This window comes from Manis javanica, chromosome 5 (genome assembly GCF_040802235.1).
Source record: "Manis javanica isolate MJ-LG chromosome 5, MJ_LKY, whole genome shotgun sequence".
NCBI lineage: Eukaryota > Metazoa > Chordata > Mammalia > Pholidota > Manidae > Manis > Manis javanica.
Window position 1 is genome coordinate 27381377 of NC_133160.1, and position 14622 is coordinate 27395998.

The following is a 14622-nucleotide window of genomic DNA, read 5'->3' on the forward strand; positions in this document are numbered from 1 at the left end:
TAAACCATACTGATGTAAGGATCTCTCCATGAGTGTGTCATGCATCTCTCTACAGGACAGGAATAAATCTTGCAAGGAACTGCTACCCACCAGTCTAACTCTCTCACTCAAATCCACTGGTCCACACCCCCAGGCTTGAACCCTCTGTCAAGTCAGGAAATAGCACCTCATCACTGCTGGAAGCACACCCATATAGCAATAATTGAAGGGGGCCCTTACCTGGGGGCTGTGCCTCTGGACACTGAACTGGGGGTTGCCTGCGAAATGGTCACAATGTCGTCATCCCCTCCATCCTCATAAAAGCTTGCTAGGGCGATCTGAAACAGAGAGGTAGTAACTTGGGATCCTTAAAGAGGCCTTCATCTAACACGTATCTCCTTTAATCCACACAGGAGCAAAGTCACAAAGATATGGCCCACACTTGCAAGGAGGTCTGTACCTGCGGGCCACAGAAAATCAGTCCAGAAGGTTAACAGTGCAACTGTTACTCTTCATATCACTTGAAACAAATTCCACCTACTAAGGGGAAAGACGGCAAGAAGGAAGGCTGGGATGGAGACACTCCTCAATGTCATTTTATTAGGAAATGTGACCTAGTAAAAGCAGTGTACATTTATTGAGCATTTATTTACGTGCCACATTTTTCTGAGCATAATTCTACATGTATTAAATCATTTAATTAAATTAATTTAATTAAATCATTTAATCCTCAAAGAATCCTATGTAGTTAGTACTATTATCGTCTCATTTTATAGTTCCTACAGAAGCACTGAGAAGTTAAGAAAATTGCCAAAGGCTAGACAGTTGGTAAAGAGTCCAGTCGAGTTCCATCCCAGGCAGTCTGCTTTGGCCCATACTCTCAGCTCTTATGTGATAGCCAGGAGTCAGGAACGGTGAGTACAGATTACTACCTTTACTGTTTCTCTGAGACCAAGTTTCCTAATCTCTGCAATGGGGACACCTGTCCCACCAACTCTGCAGAGTGGATAAGAGCCATTAACATTTATGCACAGTTGTATTTTAGCTCTATATACACAGATGGTAAATGGGAGTGCTTTGGTCGTTTGAGATTGTATTTCTCTTGTCGACTCATTGGGCAGGTGATACTAATCACAAAAAAGTAAGAGCACCAGGGTCTACAGAGATGAAAACATGGCTCTTATCTTCAAGGTCACCAGCCTTACAGGAGGAAGTGAGCTGTTGTGGGACTGCTAGGAGTATGCTATCATAAGGCGAGCACTGAAATGGCATTGAGGACAACACTCAAGTCCTGGCCCTGCATGGGACTCAGTTTTCTCATGTATAGGTGAAGAGACTCGGACGGATCATCGGCCAACTGTAACACTATGAGTTTCTAGGTCTTTCAGGCAGAAATACCAAATGCAGCTTTGTATTTCTGCCCAGCACAGGGGCTTCACACTACGTCTGTACAGGGGTGATCCTTAACTAACTTTTACCTCTGAGAAGCAATTTAAATGGTGGAATCAGCAGACCCAGTTCAAATTCCAATGTCACTACTCACTAGCTGGGTGGCCTTGGGCATATCACTTGCGCTCTGAACTTCCAATTCCTCACCAATACAACAGGGCTAGTTTCTTTACCTCACATTATTGCCAGGTTAAAGAAGTAATCATATAAACAGTGCCTGGCACATGTGGTTAAGAGCTTGGGCTCTGGAATCAGGCAGAACTGAATTCTAATGCTCTTTCTTCCATTTGGTAGCTAGTGAGGCCTTTGGCTTGTTACTTAACTTCCCCAAACCTCAGCTGCAAAATGCAAAGGTTAAATGACCCGAGACACGTAAAGCAGTTAGCATAGCACCTGGCTCGATAGATACTAATTATCTACACCTACCTAAGACGTAGGCGGGCCAAGACCATTTACGCAATTCTTTCCACCCTTAATTACTGAGTGCTTACTTAGTACCCGACATTATTCTACGCACGGGGATTTCAACAGCTTACAATTCCTGCCTCGTGTTGCTCACCTTAACGTCTTCTTAATGAACAAACATTTAATGAATACTTGATACGTGCCAGTGTATTGGACGATAAACTACACAAGGCTCCCATTTCACAGATGCGTTAACCAAGAAATATGAGTGGGTCCCAACCTTGCGCCACCACCCTACGAGTAGTTTCTCCCGGCAATGAGGCAGGAAGGGGCGTGGGCCAACTCCCCGGCCGGAGCCATGGGAATGAGCGACTACCTGGTCCCCGGCGCGGCGCCACCTGGCAGCCGGTCATGCCCGCCCGCCCGCCCGGCCCCTAGCCGAGCCTCGGCGCGGCCGCCACGCCCCCCGGCTGCCCCTCTCCACGCGGGTTGCGGCAGTGCCCGAAGTCTCGCTGACTCCGCGGGCGGGCGAGGCAGAAGAGGAAAGCTTGGCCGGGCACAGCAGGTCGGGCCGCGGCTAGCCCGCGTCTCCCCACGCCCAAGCCGACCTGGCGCCGCGCCGCCAGCGGCCCAGGACCCTGAGGCCTGGGTCGGGCCGCCGCCCGGCGGGATGACGGTGCGCTTCGGCCACTACAGGCTTGGCACCAGGAGCCCGTGCCCCGCAGTCCCCGGCCGGGCCGACGCACCCCGCCTCGCAGCACTACCTGCAGGTCCCAGCCGGCCGACTCGAGGAAGAAGCGGGCCCGGTCCTCCTCGGTACCCGTCACTGCCACGAACTCCCTCAGCGCGTCTTGTCGCTCCGCCGCCATCTTCGCCCCGTGGGTCGCCAAAACCACTCCGGCCTCTGCCGCGTTCCGCCCTCGCGTAGATGTGGCTCAGCGGAGCGGCGCCCTCCGGCAGGCCCTGCCCCACGCTGTGCTTCACACAAAGCCTTCCGTGCAGGAAACGCGGCCGCTCTGCGCCCTCTGGCGGCCGCGGGGCGGAGCTGCAGCCTAACGGCGTGGGTGGGAGGCTGGCTGAGGACGACAGGCGGGGCGGGTCTTCCACATCTGAATGGGATGAAGGATCTCTAAAGGAATCAGATTCTCAATTATGCGTTGACGCATCCCCTTATTTCGCTAATTTATTCGTTCACTCATTTGCTTAAATATTTACTGTGTGCAATCAAGAGCCTGGTGCTTTTACAGGGCTCGGGGAGGAATGGGCAGTCACTGAAACAAAGTCCCTGCCCTCTTGTTGCTTACATTCTAGGGAAAAACAGCCACAGACCTCAAACAACAGGTCACTCCTCCGCTCCCAACACTTCCGTGGCTCCCCATCTCACACAGTCACATGGCCTGCAAGACCCAAGGGAAACGGGTTTGCCCCTCCATCTCATCTCCTAGGCTTCCCATTTGTTTCCTCAGCTCCAGCCACACTGCCCCCTCACTTTTGTGCCAGTGGGGAAAGCCCTTTCTTAGGCCAGGGATCCCCGGCCTCTTTTCCAGCGGCCTTAGCATCCTTCCCTTATAACCCCACCTGGCAGTTAATGTTTATTGAGCACTTACTATGTCTCGGACACTCTTTTAGGAGGTTTCAGTGCACTAACTCATTCATTCTCATGACAACCTTCTGAAGTGAGTTCTATTCTTATCATTTCTATTTTACAAATAGGGAACCTAGGACTCCTAAATGAATTTGAACCCAGCATGTTACCTCCAATCTGTGTTCCTAGCCACCACACACCCTGTCTATCCTTGGCCTACAGGACTGTGCTGGTCAATTTCTTTGTGTGGAGCTGAGAGGACCAAAAAGGATTGTGTCTGAAAAGGTGCCCTTGGAGTAGAGGCCTCAAAATCCTGGGATGGAGACGTCATGGTGGATGGAGTGGTCTAGGGAGGGCTCTTGAAGGAAACAATGAAGCAGGGACTTGAAACTAAGCCAAGACCACGTGGGTGCCAGATGAGAATCAGTTTAAGGGGTGGTGGTGGGAGAAGAGATGGGGGCTGGAGGTGGGGCGTGGTTTGCAGGGACCAGATCACGCAGGGCCCTGCAGGGTGAGGAGGCTTTCAGGCACAGAGAAGGGGACCATCTCCATGTCTTCCTGAGGCCTGGTTCCATGCTTCCCTGCTCTTAGTCTCTGTGGCTGCTGTAACAAATTACCACAAACCTGGTGGTGTAAAACAACAGACATTTTCTGTCATAGTTCTGGAGGCCAGAAGTCTGCAATCAGTATCGCCAGGCTGAAATCAAGCTGTCGGTGGGCCATGCTCCCTTGGTAGACACTGGGAGGAGGTGGTCCTTGCTGCTTCAGCTTCTGCTGGTTGCCTGCTTTCTTTATCTTGTGGCTGTGTCACTCCCATCTCTGCCTCTGTGGCCACATTCCTTTCTCCTCTTCTGTATCACATCTTTCTCTTTCTCTCTCTCATCAGGACATGTGTGATCACATTTGGGCCCCACCTGGATAATCCAGGATAATCCCCCCTTCTCAAGACCCTTAATCACATCTGCCAAGACCTTTTTTTGCTGTATAAGGGAAAGTTCCCAGGTTCCAGGAATTAGGATGTGGATATCCTGGGGAGGGTATTCAACCCTTTTGGTGTCTGGTAACTCAATGATTTATTCAATTCTCAGATTAAATTAATGTCCTCTTTGACTTTGGTTTGTTCAAGCTGTTTTTCTGTTATAATGAAATACTTCCAGACTAATATACTTCCCCACATAGTAGGTTCTAATAAATGGTCATGTGCAAAGAGAAAAGGGAGCTCACAAGTACTGAATGTTCATGGTACACACAGAGCAGTTCTTGTTATTGTCCTTGATGGTCTGAGAGGTGAAGTGACTGATTAGTTGCCAAGGGTGCACAGGGAGGAAGTGGGGGGCTTCAGGATTAGAAGTCAGACGTGACTATCCCTAGGGAATGCACGCTTTCCCCTATATTAGGGCTTCTCAACTTCCGCCCTACTGATAGTTTGGGCCAGACAACTGTGTTGTCAATGACTGCCCTGCGTATTCTAGGATGTTTAGCAGCATCCTTAACCTTTACCCACTAGATGGCACTAGCACCACCTGAGATGTGATTACCAAAAGGTGTTTAGGCATTGGGAAGTGTCTCCTAGTGGGGGGAACCTCCTCTTCTTGAGAACTACAGCTCTCCATTGTGCGGTCCTGTTGGAGATGGTGGTACAGACAGGTGCTGTTTCAGCTTGGAATTGAACTCAGGTGTCACACAGAACAAGTAAGAGGCTGCCTCCATGCCACTGCGGTGGAAATTACTGGTCATCTACTGATATTTACCCTCTAATTTAGTAGTGAAAAATTTCAGCTGAGCATGTTGCTGCCCGAATAGACTACATTTCCCAGCCTTCCTTGCAGCTGGGTGTGAACATGTGACTACATTCTAGCCAATTAGAGGTGATGTGGGCAAATTCCTAGCGTCCCTGAAGGGTCTTGCTCCCATTCACTACTTGAGTTTTGCTGCCAGGACATGGACCTGGTAGCAAAAAAATTAAGGAATTTTGGGTCTCAATATCAGGGAGTCCCCATATTGCCTGGCCTGCTTATGCTGGGGTATTATTAGAGAAATAAACCTTCTGGTTTAAGCCACTGTTATTTAAGAGTTTTGTTAAAGTTGTCAACACATTCTATTACAGCCAAGCAAGTCAGCCACAGTGTGGAAGGGAAGAAGGCAAGAAAGAAGGACAGAGGATGTAAGTGGAGCGGTACAGATGGTGTTGGGGGTGGAGCTCAGACACATTTAGGGAACCCTTCTGAGGTGGACCTTGAAGGACAAGAAAATGTGGAGTGGATAGGAAAAGTGTGGGCCTTCCAGAAAGGGCCACATCAGGAGCAAGGGCCTTGAGGAGACACCCAGGAAAGGACAAGGAATGCTTGACTAGTCTGTGAAGAGAGAGGACAGCACATCAGGGGGAGCTCAGTGCCAAGTGTGGAATTTTACCAGGTGAACCAAAAACCAGGCACAGGGATCTAAGAGTTTGTTGTGAGGCCTGGGGAAATCTGGAAGCTGGGAGTGCAGGCAGGGAAATGATTGTAGAGCCCATGCCCCTTTCTGACTCAGAGGATCCACTCTAGGGCTGACCCCTGATCCAGGCCCCATGCGCCTTGCTAGGGAGAGCACAGCACTGCTGGGCCTGAGGTCTTGATGTCTTCTTGCCAACGGCTCCTCCAGCAGGCAGCCAGGGCCAGCAGGAGTACAGCCAAGGTCACTGCTTTCAGCCCCAGGACAACATGTGTGAGCACAGACAGGAGGCCTGGGGGACACAGGGGAGTGCTTAGGAAGGACCCCTGGTGAATCCCCAAGAGCCCAGATCTCAGAGCCCTGTGGCAAGGTCGGGCCCAGCTGCTGTAGGACCTCTGGGTCCACAGCCTTTCTACACTAGGACAGGAGATCAAAGACCTTCCCTCCCTCTGTCCTGCGCCTGAAGAGGCTTTGTCCTATGGCCTATCTCTACCTTTAATCATCTTGCCAGCATCCCTGACCTCTGATAATAACAGAAAACTGCTTTCATTTATTGGCTGCTCAGCTCCTCTGCCCCAGACCCTGAGCTAAGCACTTCCTAATTACCTAATATAATCCTCAAACTTATCTTGCAAGGTAGGATAAGAATCCAGTTTGTATAGATGAGGAGACAGACCCTAAGTGGGCCAGAATGGAGAAGTGCTTTGCTCAGGGTCACATGAGTCAGAGAAATGGTGGCCCCAGGTGGTCAGGCTCCCAAGAATGGCAGGAACAGGGTTGAGTATCAGGTAGATCAGCGAGGCTAAGCTAACCACATCTATCCCAACCCCTCCCACCACAGCCATTACGGAGTGCCCTGAATGTTACCTGGTGATGTGACAGGCATAGTTCTGGGTATGTGTGATTGGTCACTGGAGGATACACAACCCAAGGGATAGGCTCTCAGGTTCTCAGCCCCTCCCCCCACTAGCTCAGAGTGCAGAAAACCAGAGATTCAAGGGGTAAGACCACCTGTGCACAATCACACATTTGGAAAGGTGCTCAATCCAGTTGGCCTGGGTACAAGCCATGTTCTTTAGCATTATTACAGCTTCATAGTGCATCCGTACAAGGAATCATAAAATGCTCACTACTTCTCAGGTAAGACTGCTCACTGAAGGTAGTAGTGCTGGAAGTTAGAAAGTCCTTTCTTTGATTGAACTTTACACGGTTCTCAGGTTTCCCAGTTCTGCAGATGTGATGGAATCCTGGGAACTTTCTTGGTGGCAGACAGACCTTGGAAGTCTGGGACCACTCTCTTCCCATGGCCAAGCCATCTTTGGTTCCCTTGCATATGGGGGACTAGTTACCTCCATGGGAGGTAGGTACACTCACCTGATGGAAATATCTTGGTTACACGTTCACTGGCGAGTTTTGCCTCTTGGGGAGAACTAGGCTTTGCTGTAAGGGAGAGAGGTGGTCTTATATGCTTCTTTTCTTCTGTCCTACCATGTCCTGAGCCCTGTGCTAGAAGCTGGGGTCACTGAGACTGGTCTGTCAGTTCCTAATTGGGATGGGGGCCAGAAGTCAAACCCTGTAATATGAAGGACTAGTTGGACCTGCTCAAGCATCTCTGGGGCAGGACAATGTCTGAATGGTTGTACTATCTGCAGCACACGGCACAGTGTGGTGCAGCCAAGATGTTTGTTGAGTCATTAATGGTCTGTCCAAAGATCTGTGGAGCCCAGAATGGGGAAACATTAACTCTGCCTGGGAGAAGGAGAAGCTTTCACAGAGGAGGAGTCAAATTTGTGCTGGGCCTTGAAGGATGTGTAGGAGGCCTCTATAGAGAAAAGGAGAAAGCATTCTAGGCAGAGGGAACAGCTTATGTAAAGGCACAGAGGCTGAGAGAAGCTGGCTTGTTTGGGACATGAAATTCCTTGTGGACTACCTCCCTCTCTCCCCCAACACCTTCTAAGACCACCCGTCTCACCTTTCATTCTCAGCCTGGTGCCCTGTCCAGACAGGTACTGCCTGTTGAATTTCCTCTGAAACTTCACACAGTAGTAGGTGCCCACATGCTCAGTGGTGACACCTTGCAGGAGAATGCTGAAGTCACTGCTGGAGGCCTGGACTGCCATCACGTTGGGGCGGGAGATGCCTCCAAAGTTGTAAATTGCCTCCCGGTTCAGACCAGCCCCCCGAAACCACCTGATGGGTCCAGGGGGACCATCTCCAAGCACTGTGCAGTTCAAGAGTACAGTGTCCCCAGTGGCTGCCGACACCAGCTCCTGGGGCTGGGTGATCCAGAGGTCTGGGTCCCCAGCTCCTAAAGCCAAAGAGAAGAGCTTTGTTGGATTCCCTCTCTTCCTCCATCGTCCACCCATTTCCTACCTCATATCTTCCCTCCCTCTGCCTTCCCTGATTTCTTTGCTCAGCCACTCCCTTCCGCATTCCCTCATTACCCACAAGGCAGCGCTCAGTGCTGTGTGGCACCCTGTGTATAGGTGCTAGAATTGGGGAAATGAAGCTCAGCAAGACACCCACATGTCCTGCCCGGAAGAAGATCTCAGCCTGGTGGTAGTGATGGTCTAGAAAAATCCCCCTAAAGTTGGAAACCTAGAGGACTGCTGCACCAAGAGAGGACACGAGTCCCAGCTTGGAGGGAGACTGAGAAGGCCTCCTGAAACACCTGCATCAAGTTGAGATGACCCCACCTCCTGCCAGTGCTCTCCCTATCCCCAGTTTACAGGGGGGTTTACAAACATCCATTCTTCCGTGTTATCACCTGAATGACCCCTGAAGGAGGAATTATCTTGCCTATTTTACAAGTTAAGCACTTGTACTATATAGAGCTGAAGGGATTGATTTAAGAATAGAGTCCTATTTTATGACAGACCCTGGATTTGAGTTATCTGGGTGAACTCTGGACTTCGCATGACTGATAACTGGGGGAGTATGGTCCATGAAATGCTCAGCCCCAGCTCTTGACTCCCCTCTGGTAGAGCAGTATAGCTCACACCCTTGCCATGGCCTCACTGTGGCAGTGTACAATTCCCTGTCTCTTGACATTGAGCTTAGCCATGTGACTTGCTGTAGCAATGGGCTGTCAGCCTACATTGCATGATTAGAAGTTTGAAATATGGTTGGGGTATGGGAATTTGTCCTCTTTGCTTCTGCCATTTTTGTGGCAAAAATGTACTCTGGGTAGTTGGAATAAGACGTGGGCCCTGGGATGAGATGTGGAGTAGAACCACCCCAGCTGCCTGCAAATATGTGAGTGAGATACACTTATTTTTGTAGCCACTGAGACTTTGTGGATAAAGGTGACCAATGCAGGGGGAATAGATCAGAGCAGAATGACATGAACCACAGGACCTGATACTCACTTTTCACAAGCACTGAGGTGCCCTCATCCAGATTCTTCTTTGAATTCTCACTCAAGCCATTGAAGCCCACACAGTGGTATGTTCCAGCATGCTCCCTGGTGACATTGTGGATATAGATGGAATAATCGCAGTTAAGTGGCTCCATCTGCTGGATCGCTGGTGTCACCCCGGAGAAGAAGCCATGTTTGAAGTTATAAATTTCCTGCTGGTCCTGATTGCTCACCTTGACCCATTTTATCATGTCACCAATGCAGGAGCCATCTACAGTACACCTCAGGAGGAGTGTCTCACCTTCTGCCACCAGCATGGGGCCCTCGGGCTGCAGCACCTGCCATTCACTCCCACTGCTCTGCTCAGAGGCTCCTGCAAGAGAGGAAGGAAGGCCTTTTGCTGCACAGGAAGGACTTGGAGCTCTAAGAGGCAAGCTCAACACAATCTAGCCACTAGCTGGCCAAGAACACTCGAGGGATGTCATTGGAGATGGTCGTGAAAGAGATGAGGTGGTTGGCTGGAGAGAGAACAGAGCTACTGAATGGGGAACTTGCAAATAATAGATGGCACTGCATGCTCATTATGTGCCAGGTGCTGCATGTATTACTGCGTTTACCTCTCCCAGTGCTCCTGTGAGGTGGGCAGCATTAGTCCTGTTTCACACAGAAGACACTGAGAGCCCAGACAGGTTAGAGAATTGTATCTCCTCCTACCCCAGATTCACACGTTGGGGCCCGAATGCCCCATACCTCTGAATGTGACTGCATTTGGAGATAGGGTCTTTAAAGCAGTGACTAAGTAAAAATGAAGTTGTAAGGGTGGGCTCTACTTCAGTATGGATGGTGTTCTTATGAGAAGAGGGGATTAGGACGTAGACACACACAGAGGGAGGACCATGTGAAAACAGAGGAGAGGATGTCATCTACAAGCCAAGCAGAGAGGCTCAGAAGAAACCAGCCCTGTTGACACCTTGATCTTAGACTTGCAGCCTCCAGAATTACGAGAAAATAAATTTTGGTGTTGAAGCCACCAGTCTGTGGTACACCGTCACAGCAGCCCTAACAAAGGAATGCATCACCCAACAAGAATGTGATAGAGCCTTGCAGTCTGTTTCTGGAGCCCCTGCCCAACCCTCAAATGTATCACACAGAGCTCCTGTGCTGTGGTGTTCAGTGTAGGCACCCTCCCTGCCTCCTGTGAATTCATCAACAGAATGCACGCACTGCGAAGTGGGCCTGTTTTGGGGATAGGTTGAACTGTTCACTCTGGCACAGAGACAGTGGGCTGAGCCATCCCTCGGAAGTTCTTTTACACCTGGGTTATGAACAGTGTGGCAGGTAGTCCCTTCAAGAATTCCTTGAGGAAGTGCTATTATTTCCATTTTTTAGACAAAAAAACTAATGACCAGAGAGATGAAGAAAATGAGGTGGACCAAACACTCAGTAGGTGTCGTGGCCTGGATCTGAATTCACATCAGGTGATTTAAAGTTCTGCTCAACACAAGGTCATCAGCTTTATGCCCTCAGTTTCCCTTGGTCTGTGTGACCACAAGGGCTTGTGAATATCTCAGTTTCATTCCAAGATGTACATTTGCAGTCTATTAGGGTGTTTCTCTTTCGACTGAGGTTGGGGAGTAGGGAGGTGAAGCAAGCATTCCCTTCTAAGAGGACCTCGGGAAGGGTTGTGAAATTCTAAGTTCTTTTCCTGCCTATCTTCAGCAAGGCATGTGCTTTCAGACTCTAAGAACTGCTTCACAGCTGTGACCTGGTGATTCCCCAGGTTCAATTCTAGGGATTCCTTTTGTCCGTGGGTCCTTGGTTCCCAGAGTTCAGCTACACCCACACCCAAATGCCACGCTTTGAGCCTGGTCAGACCTGTTCTTTGTGATCCTTTTTGGTAATTGCTTCCCAGTCCTGGGTAGTTTCCTTACCCACATGCCTGAGCAGCACCTACCACTCAACACAGGGCTAAGGCTAATTGCCTGTTCCCTCCAGCCAAACTGGCAAAGCTCATGACCCAACAGGGCAATGGACGGACAACACAAAGAGAGCCCTCTGCTCAGCGAGAAGTGCTCTGGCCCCCCCTAGCAAACCCGGAAAGCAAGGCCCCAAAATGATAAAACATAACATTCTATTGTGAGGTTTTAAACAAAATAAAGTGTTATAGCTAATGAACCAACAAAGAAGATAAGAGAGCATTGTTAAAATATTTAACATCCTAAAGAAGACAGAAAAATATAAAAAGGGAACAAAGAACAAATAGGTAAGTAATAGATCTAAACCTAATCATATAAAAAGTCACTTTAAATGTAAATGGTCTAAAAGTAACAGTACTTAAATACTATGATATAAGGTTCATACCTATTACATGATAAAGGCAGAAAAAGGACAAGAAAACAAAAGGTATTTGAGATACATATAGAGACAGATGGATAGCAAGATGCACATGCTCAAAAAAAATGTAAATTGTCTAAATAACCCATGTAAAAGTTAGAGATTGTCAGATTGGATAGAAAAGTAAGAACCACCATCTGCTGCCTACAAGAAATTCACTTTAACTATTAAAGGTGCAAATATATTAAAAGAAAAATGATGGGAAAGATATAGCATAGTAATACTGATCAAAGGAAAGCTGGAGTGCTTATATTAATATAAGATAAAGTAGATTTCAGAGCAAAGACTGTCTCCAGGAATAAAGAATGTCACTTCATAATGACTGAGGAGTAAATTAATGAAGAAGACATACAAATCCCCAACATTTATGCACCTAATGACAGAACTTCAGAGTATATGATGCAAAAAACCAATAGAAGTGCAGGAAGACACAGACCAATCCACATTTACAGTCTGAGATTTCTACGTCCTTCTCTCAATTGTTGACAGAAAATCAGGCAGAAAATCTAACTGACATTTGTAGAACCCTTTACACCCCTCCCCACCAAATAGTACGATATATAGTTCTTTTTGAGTGCACAGGGAACATTTACCAAAACAGAGCAGGTTCTGAGTCATAAAGAAAATCTTAATACATTAAAAAGAATTCAAGTCATGAAAAGCATAATCTCTGACCACAATGGAATTAAATTGGAACCAGTAACAGATGCCTAGAGAATCCCTAGATATCTGAAGGCTAAATAACACACTTCTAAATAACACATAATATATGAGCCAAAGATAAAATATAAGGGAAATTAAGAAGTATTTTGATCTGAATGAAAATGAAATCACAATATTAAAATTTGTGGGGTGCTGCAAAAGTAGGGAGAAATTTATAGCATTAATGTCTGTATTAGGAAAGAACAAAGGACTTAATGAGTGACTTTAGTTTCCACCTTAAGTAACCAGAGACAAAGAGCAAATTAAATCAAAATTAAGTAAAATAAAGGAGACCACAAAGATCTGAGTTTAAATCAACAATGTAGAAAACAAAAAGCAACAGAGAAATAAGAATGAAATCTCTGAGATCATGACAGCGATAAACTTCTAGCCATATTAAGAAGAGAGAAAGAAAGAGAGAGAACTTAGATTTCTAAAATCAGGAATGAGAGAGATGACACCAGTACCAATTTTACATATGTTAAAAGGATAATAAAGGAATATTGTAAAAAATGTTCACAACTATGTATATTTGAGAACATGGACAAATTCCTTAAAAACAAAACTACCGAAGCTACCCCAAGAAGCAACAGGTAACCTGGATAGCCCTTATTATCTATTTTCAATTTCAAGTTGTGTTAAAAACCTTCCCAAAGAAAACTCTATGTCTATATGGCTTCATTAGTGAATTCTACCATTTATTTACATAGAACACAAAAATCATGATCAGTAAAAGAACAAATTGATAAATTGATAAAAATTAAGAAATTCTGTTGTTTAAAAGACACTCATAAAAGAATAAAAAGACAAACCATAGAGTAGAAGAAAATCTTGGCAAAGCATATATCTGATAAAAGTTTGTAACCAGAATATATAAAGAATTATCAAAATGCAATAAGATAATTTAAAAATGGGAGCTGAACAGATGCTTTACTAAAAAGAAGTTCAGCATCATTACACATTAGGAAATGCAAGTTGAAACAACAATGAGATACTACCACACACCTATTAGAATGACTAAAATTATAAAGAGTAACTATACCAAGTGTTTGGTGAGGATATGGAGGAAAAGTCATCCTCATATGTTGCTGATGAAAATGTAAAATGGTACAACCATTTTGGAAAACAGTTTGGCAGTGTCTTAAAAAGTTAAACAAACACCTACCATATGATCCAGTCATTTTATTCTAAGGTATTTTCCCAAGAGAAATGAAAACATAGTTCCACAGGAAGACGTGCACATGAATGTTCATAGGTGCTTTATTTGTAACATCCACAAAGAACGCAAATGTCTGTCAACAAGTGAATGGAAAACAAACTGTGGTTTATCCATACAGTGGATAGATATGAAAAGACACGAGCTACTGATATACACAACATGAATGAATATCAAAATAATTATGCTGTATAAAAGACAGCAGACAAAAGGGGTACATAGTATTTCATAGAAGAGGAGACTGAAGTGGCATCTGACATGGGCACACCCATGCCTCAGCGAGAGCCTAGGCTTTGTGAGCCCAGAGCCTGGGAGCTTACCTCCACTGTGCTGCCTCCCAAGAAGTCCTGCTTCCTGGGACGCTGGTCTGAGCTCTGCCAGGCTCAGGAAAGTTCTCAGCTCCCCCCTTCCGCTCCACTTTGGTGGTGTGGAGCCCTCTGGGCATGCCAGAGCCCCTGCTGCCCCTCTCTGGAATCAGCCAGGGGTGGATCACTCACCTGAGAGGACAAGGAACAGTGCCAACAGCCAGGAGCAGAGAGGTGACTGGGTCAGGTAGGGAGGGGTGGGCATCTCCAGGGGACACATGCCCACGGTGGTCCCCAAGACTGGCCACTATTCTCTCTGGTGGATGTTGGAGCCTACGTTAGGGCCAGTGAGCAAGGCCTTTTCTGCATCTCGTGGACAAGGCTACTTAAGGAAGTGTTTTCACAACAGCAAGATAACAGCTGGTGCAAAGAGGAAGGAGCCTGTTGGAGGGGTTTCCGGCTTCCGTGTCGGCACGGTTGTTCCTGTAATCCCTGTCAACGTCTTAATGACCCCTTGCCACAGGCTCTGTCCTTGACACTCAGGGAGGAGATGAACATGACCATCATAGTGTGGGCCCAAGTCGACCAGACTTTGGAACAAGTATTGGGTCTGCCTTTTCCTGGCTGTGTGACCTTTCAAACTCGTTTGCCATCTCTGAAATTTTGTTTCCTCATCTGCAAAATGGGGACAGTAGCAATCCCCTCTGCAGAAAGGTGTTGTGAGGATTATATGAAATACACATGTGAGGGCTCGGTATATATGTAATGTTACTGATTTGCAGTGCAATTTGCATAT

The 14622-nt window shown here is 47.2% G+C and overlaps 2 protein-coding genes across 6 annotated transcripts in view; both read right to left on the reverse strand.

The window, feature by feature from the left end:
* The window catches only part of NSFL1C (NSFL1 cofactor), a 20404-nt gene extending 17567 nt beyond the window's left edge, over positions 1–2837 (reverse strand). Inside the window, exons 1-2 of one of the 2 annotated variants that reach the window (XM_017671844.3) lie at positions 2598–2836; positions 220–317 (exon numbers count right to left, since the gene is read on the reverse strand). In XM_017671844.3, coding sequence (XP_017527333.1) covers positions 220–317; positions 2598–2702 — 203 coding nt within the window. In that variant the 5' untranslated portion in view covers positions 2703–2836. Of the gene's footprint in view, positions 1–219; positions 318–2597 lie in introns of both variants that reach the window. The other variant, XM_073236820.1, reaches the window with a different exon arrangement.
* SIRPB2 (signal regulatory protein beta 2) lies at positions 2833–14353 on the reverse strand. 4 transcript variants are annotated; one of them, XM_036996442.2, is made up of 5 exons: positions 14019–14353; positions 9220–9582; positions 7824–8159; positions 7226–7291; positions 2861–2962 (listed from the first exon to the last, which is right to left on the reverse strand). In XM_036996442.2, the coding sequence occupies exons 1-5, from the start codon at positions 14104–14106 to the stop codon at positions 2886–2888; spliced, it is 930 nt and encodes a 309-aa protein (XP_036852337.1). In that variant the 5' UTR covers positions 14107–14353; the 3' UTR covers positions 2861–2885. The 4 variants fall into 4 exon arrangements, with proteins under 4 accessions (XP_036852338.1, XP_036852337.1, XP_017527337.1 ...); XM_017671848.3 differs by lacking the exon at positions 2861–2962 and adding an exon at positions 3002–4042 and having other exon boundaries at positions 14019–14351; XM_017671846.3 differs by lacking the exon at positions 2861–2962 and adding an exon at positions 3002–6143 and having other exon boundaries at positions 14019–14350.
* Between the last annotated feature and the right edge of the window lie 269 nt (positions 14354–14622).